This window comes from Microtus ochrogaster, chromosome 17 (assembly GCF_000317375.1).
Source record: "Microtus ochrogaster isolate Prairie Vole_2 chromosome 17, MicOch1.0, whole genome shotgun sequence".
In the NCBI taxonomy this organism is placed as follows: Eukaryota; Metazoa; Chordata; class Mammalia; order Rodentia; family Cricetidae; genus Microtus; species Microtus ochrogaster.
The window spans coordinates 30,675,105-30,683,331 of NC_022019.1; the positions used below are offsets into that span (position 1 = coordinate 30,675,105).

The following is an 8,227-nucleotide window of genomic DNA, read 5'->3' on the forward strand; positions in this document are numbered from 1 at the left end:
CTACTCCAGAGTCTAGTCCAGGATGGGGACAGTCCCTGCCTACTCCAGAGTCTAGTCCAGGATGGGGACAGTCCCTGCCTACTCCAGAGTCTAGTTCAGAAAGTGCTGAGTGGGGATAAAATGTCCACTCTGAAATATCCTCAACCAGCAGGGAAAGATTTATATAAGGCAGCTCGATGTTTCGGGCATGGAAACAGGGTGGGGGGCAGAGAGCCTTCGAGTTTAATGAGGTATAAAGACACAGACTAGAAAAAGAGAATTCTCCAAGGAAGCTTTAACAGCAAAGGCGGGTTTTGCCCTGCAAGCCCTCTGGAGCTCGGTCCCTGCAATTCTGCAGTCATGCTGCCCTCTTGTGCCCGATGTCCAGAGTCACCAGGCTCCCTGCAAGGAGAATTCCCATGGCTTCGTTTGTTAAACGCTCTCGACCCGGAATTTGTGTGACCCTGATTATTAAGATCTTCTTGAACAAAAGTGCTAAGATAGGAGAGAAATTTTGATGAGGGAGAAGGAGACAGAAAGTGAATCGGAAAATGACTATAAACACCATTCAGCTCGCCTTCCAATTCAGATGAGGGGAAAAAGAGGAACGCAGCCGAGATCTGAGGTTCTGTCACAGACACACACGCCATCACCAAATCCCCCGAAGGAGAAGAAAACAAAGAGGGTTGAGAAGACAGAGGGAAACTAAAGAGGAAGAAGGGAAGTTGGCTCTCAGTCATCTAAGGTCATAGATTCTGTCTTGCTTCAAAATTGATCCTAATTATGAGCTTAAGATTTATCAGATTATGAGTAAAACACTCAGGGGCCATTTTATATAATCTCGCCGTGACTAACTCTGCATACTCATACATGGATTCTACGGAGAGAATAACTTCACACCTTAGGACTCAGGTGTGAGCTTGGCCATCAGCCATGCGGGATGGTGAAGTGAGTCTTGACCAGAGTGTCATGGAGAAGAAACCTATCCCTTCAGGTCTAGCCCACTCTCTCCTTCCGATGCCAGTCTGACCCGTGGGATGAAGGCTCTGTGGCCAGTGTTGCGGACTCCACGGAAGGCCTGGGTCTCTGGACAAGTACAGAGGTTACCCAGAAATCAGCACCAGAGAGAGGCCAAGAGTTAACACTCCCAGGAGAGCAAGGCAAACCCATGACAGAAGGAACAAGATACTTTTGACCTCTAGAATATCCTCTCCGGGATTCTGACACAAGGGGCAGCCAGAGCCAGAGAAGGGATGGAAGGTTCAGCTCTCAGGGACAAGCTGGATTTGAGACACAGCAGACAGTGGTGACGGGATTCTGCGGGCTCCCCCTGAAGTTTCTGTACCAATGGACTCCCGTGTCTAACTTACTGGATACTATATGCTGGCAAAAATTCACAGCCATTGTAGAATGTGCAAAATATTGTTCAAATGAGAATTGACATCTTAAAAAGTATTTTGATTTTCTTTTTACGCTCTCCACTAAAGAGGGAAATAACTCGTATAAGGTCTATCTTATGGGGTTTATTTGGGCTCTGTTTCCACTGAAGGAAGAAAGTCCTGCTAACAGACACAGCAGGGAGAAGCGAGATGAACGCCTCTGACATGATGTAAGATTAGTTACCCAAGATTTAGACTGGGCCCTAAGCCCCTCAATAAATAATAGCAGGACCAGGAAAAGCCTAAGGGTCTCGACCATGAGCATGAAGAGCCTGGTGAGCAGGAGCGGGAGGACAGACGGACAGCAGAGCACAGCTTGCTAGGCGTTCCAGGTCTGTGTGGCTCTCCAGTTAACCAGCGGAGCAGCCGCGATGCTCACAGCACCAAACCCTACGGCTGCCTCTGAGTGCAGCTCCGGCCAGACCACATGTGGCATCTGGGGCTCACTACTCTTCGGGCTCCACCTTGTGCCGGTCTAGATAGCATCTGTGGGATTAATGCACACGTGGTACCTTCCAGTCTGGTCTTACGTAATCCTCACGACAATCATATAAAGCAGAAAGGGTCAGAATTGGTATTCTGACCCCACAGGTAAGAAAACGGATCCCCAGGGCCACCGCCCCTGCCCCTCACAGTCTCTCTCTGGGAACTGATGGTAGAGAGCTGGGCACCATTCAAGCTCTGAACACCATTCACCCGCTTAAATCTCAGTTTCTATAAGACGGCTACGGATATTGTCCCATTTCACACATGAGCATCGTCCCAGCTGTAACTGGTGGTTCTCAGTATCAAGACGACCTCTGGCGCCATGGCCCACGCTTTTAACCAAGGCATCTAACTCTGGAAATTATTGTCTGATACTATCCAAATGCTTTGCTCTGGGTCCAGCAGCTATTTAACGCCCCGTGCGTCCTCTATGCTCCTTCCAGGCCACGCTCCTCCACACCGGGTCCCGTTAATTATGGCCTGCATAAACAAAGCTGCCCCAGGCCTCACCACTGACCCCCAGATGACCAGGGTCTGTGGTGACAGCTAACGCTTCCTAGCAATTCGGCCGGAGGAGGCACCGGCAGATGCAGAGTGGATCAGAGGACCTTTGTGCGGGGCCTCATCCATTCATGGGAAGGCACTGAGAATGGGGATCTCTTTAGCACGCAGGCCCTGTCGTACAACCAGAGCCCAGAGAGCTAAGAGAGTCACTGGTGATGGCAAAACAACAAACGACAAAGGAGGAAAGCAGGCTTTCTGTTGTTGGCTTTGTTGGTTTTAAAAACAGAATCAAATTGGGATGCAATGGTCACTCCAGAATCCCAGCACACGTGAGGAAGAAGCAAGAGAGCTATCACCAGTTCAGGGTTACCCTGGTCTACATAGTGACTCCCAATCTAGCCAGGGCTACAGTAGCAAGACACTATCTCACAATACTAAATAAATAATATATCTATATTATATTATATAGTAATAAGTGAGATAAAATACAGAGTTAAAAACTTTTACTGGGAGTGATCACATTTAGATATATCTTCAGTATCAGTCAGGTCAACCTCAGAGTCAGTCATCATACTTCAAGAAATGAACGCTGCTCCCAAGAAAAGAAGCAAGTACACAGCCTGTGTCTCCTGCTCAGAGAGGGTTCCTCCTAACGAGACCCTTCCTGAAGGTGGTACAGGCCAATGTTGTGTGAACACGGTAGGTGTCTTAGCCACTCTGCAAATACATCCTACCTGCCTGCAAGGTAAGCAGCGAGCCCCGTGAGCCACGTGACAGTGGGGTTCACAACTCATTCTGCAAACGGAACGTCGATGTGTGGTTGGACACCTAGACACGTCGGGCTAACTCTACACAGCTGATATGAAGATTGCCTATTGCGGGAGAGAAATATCGGGGAGACAAGGAACAAACATGCAGGGATTTTTCTCTCAACATCGCTCCCTTTTCAAAGACCGAAACATCCCCAGATCTTCAACGCGTCAACGAGACATTTACTGGGGAACTTGCACCTGACTTACCTATTGGGTTCCTATCGAAGAACAAGACCGGAGCTTTCAGGATGGACTCAAACATCCTGTTGTGCAAAGTCTGGGAAGCCTTCACAAGGACATAGAAGACCAATAGGGATCTCGCGATGCCAAAAAGGACCGTAATGGCAGTTAAGCCTGAAATAAAGAGAAGTCAGAGAAAACGGAATCTTTACACTGTCTCCACTAATGTAGGTTGGATAGGCTATGCAGAGATCACTTATTAATTACATAAACATCGAGGTTCTACCTAAGTATAAAGTACTTATAAGATACACTGACAAAAATTTTTAATTCTTTCTCAATAAGTGGAAAATAACGTATGTGGGGTAGATAAAGTATAGACAGCAGGGTTTCATAAATATATTACGTGTTCTCATAAAAACTCAGGAGGAGGATAATCACTGGAAAGCTGTCCTTTCTGTCTCCATATCCAGAGATTATTTATAAGACCCATAACCTAACACTGTAGTGGGTTTCGATACCGACTCATAATACTAACGGGGAAGAAATTCACCTTTTCCCTGTAGTGAATGCCCACGCAGCTTTAAGGAATTTGGAAATACCACATTAAGTGGCACATGGGAAAACTTAAGTGGTCGAATCGTGAGACAATATGAATCGATGTTAAGACAGTTGAATAAGCACCTAATCACCATGTGTCTATATAAATATCACACGTTTTGAATGAGCACCACCTAAACTCTGTGTTTAATTAAGGTATGTTCGGATAACCGCTCAGCACAGAGATCGCTGGGGTGGGCTGTGTGCTGCTGGGGACGGGAGATCTTTACCCATGAGGCGAGCATCCTTCCACTGAACCACAGGCCTACCCTCTGTTCTCCCAGTATCTATTAGCTTTCGCTCATACTGCTGCCCAGTACGGGGAGAACTGACGGGGTAAAGAGTTTGCCGTGGAACAACGCCGTTGTTTTTATCTGACCTCTGAAAGCTGATTAGTTCTGAAACTCTACACACGGGCATCGTCCTTAGCCTTCCAGCCTACTTGAACAGATAACGGACCTATTTCCCGTTAGGTCCTGCATAGTCCAGGGGTTGGGATGGTAACCAGTCAATGGATTAAGTCAGTACCGAATCCCGGGGAGTGGGGCTCTATCAGAGATAATGCATCCCATCTGAGGAGAGCTGGGATGAGAGCTTCCTGTGGGAATGCCTGAAATCCCAGATGAGGATTTTTTTTTTTTTTTTTGTTTTTCGAGACAGGGTTTCTCTGTAGCTTTGGAGCCTGTCCTGGAACTCCCTTGGTAGACCAGGCTGGCCTCGAACTCACAGAGATCCGCCTGCCTCTGCCTCCCGAGTGCTGGGATTACAGGCGTGCGCCACCACCGCCCGGCGAGGATTTTTTTTATGAAGTGTGTAATCTACACATATTCCGGGGCAGCCTTGTGAAGACAGAGTGCAGGGAGCCGGACAGGATCGCCATTGCAAGATGGCACCACATCCTGTCTTGCTGGTTATAAACAACCCCATATTTGGCTATGCCTTTGAGAGCTGCCTGTCCCCCGCTTCCCGCATGCACAGTGAATATGGGTCCCTGGGCCTATCTCGATGCAGTCTGGTGTCAGCTGATGATGGCAGCCAATCACAGGGCAACCCATGTGCCAATTCCCAATATAAGCAGCCGCCATTGTGCTCGCTCTCTCTTCAGCATCTCATGTCTCTCTCTCTCGTGTCTCCCTCTAGCGCCTCTCGTCGCTTTCTCTCTCTCTCTCTTCTATTCTCTCGTTTCCTGCCCCCCTTCGCTTTATGCTCTCCCTCAACCAAATGCACTACAGTAAAGCGTGATCTGAGAAGAATCCTCGTGTGTGGTGGGTGTTTATTCCTCGCCGGTCAAGAAGCCCCCCGCGACAGAGTGTGGTGATGAGGAGACAGCTGGAGACAGGGGGCCACTGTTGATCTCACGGTAGGAAAGTGAAGGAGCCCTCATTCCTCCACACTGGGCTGCTCTCTGCTTAGCCTCCCCCTTCGGTAACTGGTGAGGCCCCAGAGATGAGCGGTGTGCTGACAGGAACTCTGCACACCTGCGAGGGGACAATGCTTTTATTTGGGGGCCTTGCTGTCAGAGGATTCCACCCGGGTTCAATAAAGGCCCGGGCTTACTTATGCAGACAGAACTGGAGCAATCCACAGCACAGGGTGCGGATCTGTTTCTAATCCCCTGCCCACCCGTATAATGATAGAAGAGTTAGCTAAGGCAACCTGTTAGAACAGACAATAGCCGCAGAGTTCCAGTGGGTGCTTTTCTGAACGCTCAATCCTAGTTAAACTTTCAAAATCCAGTAGAGAGCAAAAAAAAAAAATTATTCTAATTAATTCACAGAGTAAATGCGACTGAGCCTCCTAATCTGTTAAGATGCTGCTGAATTACTCCTAGGAGCTCTGCTAGCTCACACAGGCTCACTGCAAGCACCTCGGGCTCCCAGATAATAGACCCAATGGCTAAACTTTACCTGCGTAAATTCCTAAGTACCAGTTAAGATCTAGGGTCTCGGTTACACTTTCATTCAAGTTCTCGGTGTGATTCAGCGCACTCTGCTGGTTTGCCCTACGGACAGAACGTGGAAGGAAAAGGCGATCAGGTAAACATACAACAAAAGGAACCTCAGTTAGAGAGAAAAGTCTTGTGTGAGAAAATGGGTCTCAGCTCACACAAATTCTGTGTACCTGATTTTAAACTTCAGTTTGAACTGGGCTAGAGAGATGGGTCCATAATTCAGAGCACTTGCTGCTCTTCCAGAAGGCCTGGGTTTGAGTCCCAGCACCCACATGGCGGCTCACAGTTGTTTGTAATTCTGGTTCCAGGGATCTGATGCCCTCTTCTGGTCTCTGCGGCCACAAGCCACAAACATGGCACACAGATATATATGCAAGCAAGACACTCATCTACATAAACTAAAATAAACGTGCCGCCTCTAACGCCAGCACGCGAGAGGCAGGCAGAGGCAGGCGGATCTCTGTGAGTCTGAGGTCAGCCTGCTCTACAGAGTGAGTTCCAAGATAGCCAGGACTACACAGGAAAACCCTGTCTTGAAAAACAAAACAAAATCAATCTGAAGCTTGACAGTCAGTTCCCAGCATGCAGCTGAGGACCCGATGTGGTGAAGACCTCTGCAGGTCACACTTCACTGTTTCTCTTCAGGAGACTAAACTTAGACCAGAAGGCTCAACAAGCCCACCTCTCCCTAAAACCTGTGGAAAAAAATGGAGCTCCCGATGGATCTCAAAGCCGTTAATTCAGACACGAGCCACTCACCAGTAGGAAAGCCACCAGTCCTGAAGGACATAGAAAACCTGCAGAGAGAAGTGAGATACAATGTCGGCATGGCTTCCAGACTTGAAACTCGAAATTGCTAAGATGTGGAGATACAGAGGGGATTTCCAGAGAACCAGGACGATTCCAGCAGGCATGGGTCAATGCCAAATCCCACCTCCCGGACAAGATGTCACGGTTAAGATCTTACAAGGTAAGCCCAATTTTTTTCTACGCATTTTCAACTCCAGTTAGCGTCCTTATGTTGCTCCCCATGGACAGCATACCTCAGTGTAAACCCCCAGAGAACGTGGCACAACGTGTCAATCACGCAAAAATGTACATGTGCGACTACCACACTGAGGGCACAGACGTCATTATGTACCTGCGCCGCCATGTTCAGCAGGATGAGGAAAACGATGAAAAACCAAGATGCCCCCGCAGTGAAGTAATTCTTGTAGGCCTTGAAGCCGACTTTCCCTTCCGAACGGCTCTCCTCGGGCTGCGCTGCCTGTGTGGTTTCTGTCTGTGAAGGGAGAGGTGCTGGTAAGCAAAGAGTCACACAAAATGTCTTCAAAAACCGATTGTTGACAAAGCTCCGGGAAAACAGGTAAATGATTTGTGGCTGGCAGGAATTAAAATTGGTAATTCTTCCCTTGCACATACCTACCCAGTCTGGCAAAGCGGCCAGCCAGGACTCAGTCTCCCACTTCTAGGAGCACTTGCTCATTGCGGCATGGCTCGGCGTGAGCATGGCGGCATGATTTCTAGCACACGCCTAACACCCACACCCAAAGCAATCACAAAACGATGAGGACTAAACCATCACTCATCAACAGAAGAGAACAGGGTGGGCGCGGGGGTGCAGATCTGCATGGGGTGCGCGCTGAACACATGCAAGGCTCTGAATCCAACTGCAGCAAGAAATCACCAAGAATAACCAGGCGCTCACACTGCTAGCCAAACACAGGAACTGAGTAGAACCCTCTACAAGAGAGGGAGGAGAGCATATCCTTTTTATATCAGACTTATCCAGGCTCCTAGATATGGAGAATGAGGATTTGGATAGCAGAGACGATAGTTAGACCTGCCGGGCTTGAGTTCCGCAACTGCACATTGAAATTATTCAGAGGGAAAAAATCGTCATCTGTACTGGAACATGTATAGACCCTTTTTTTGCCACTGTTCCTTAGGCTATCATGTATCAAGTGTTTATATAGCATTTATATTGTATTAGAAATTATAAGTAATACAGAGAGGGCTTAAAATCTACAGAAGCACAACGGCTATGTGCACACATGACACTCTTACACAGGCAATCTACAGAAGCACACCGGCTATGTGCACATGTGACTCTTACACAGGCAATCTACAGGAGCACACCGGCTATGTGCACACGTGACTCTTACACAGGCAATCTACAGAAGCACACCAGCTATGTGCACACGTGACACTCTTACACAGGCAATCTACAGGAGCACACCAGCTATGTGCACAAGTGACACTCTTACACAGGCAAT

At 48.2% G+C, this 8,227-nt stretch overlaps 1 protein-coding gene across 1 annotated transcript in view; it reads right to left on the minus strand.

Moving 5' to 3' along the window:
• Nucleotides 1-8,227, minus strand: part of Abcc4 (ATP binding cassette subfamily C member 4) — a 201,246-nt gene that overhangs the window by 103,931 nt on the left and 89,088 nt on the right. Inside the window, exons 16-19 of the mRNA XM_005355662.2 lie at nt 7,093-7,233; nt 6,711-6,748; nt 5,908-6,002; nt 3,428-3,574 (exon numbers count right to left, since the gene is read on the minus strand). Coding sequence (XP_005355719.1) covers nt 3,428-3,574; nt 5,908-6,002; nt 6,711-6,748; nt 7,093-7,233 — 421 coding nt within the window. The remainder of the gene's footprint in view (nt 1-3,427; nt 3,575-5,907; nt 6,003-6,710; nt 6,749-7,092; nt 7,234-8,227) is intronic.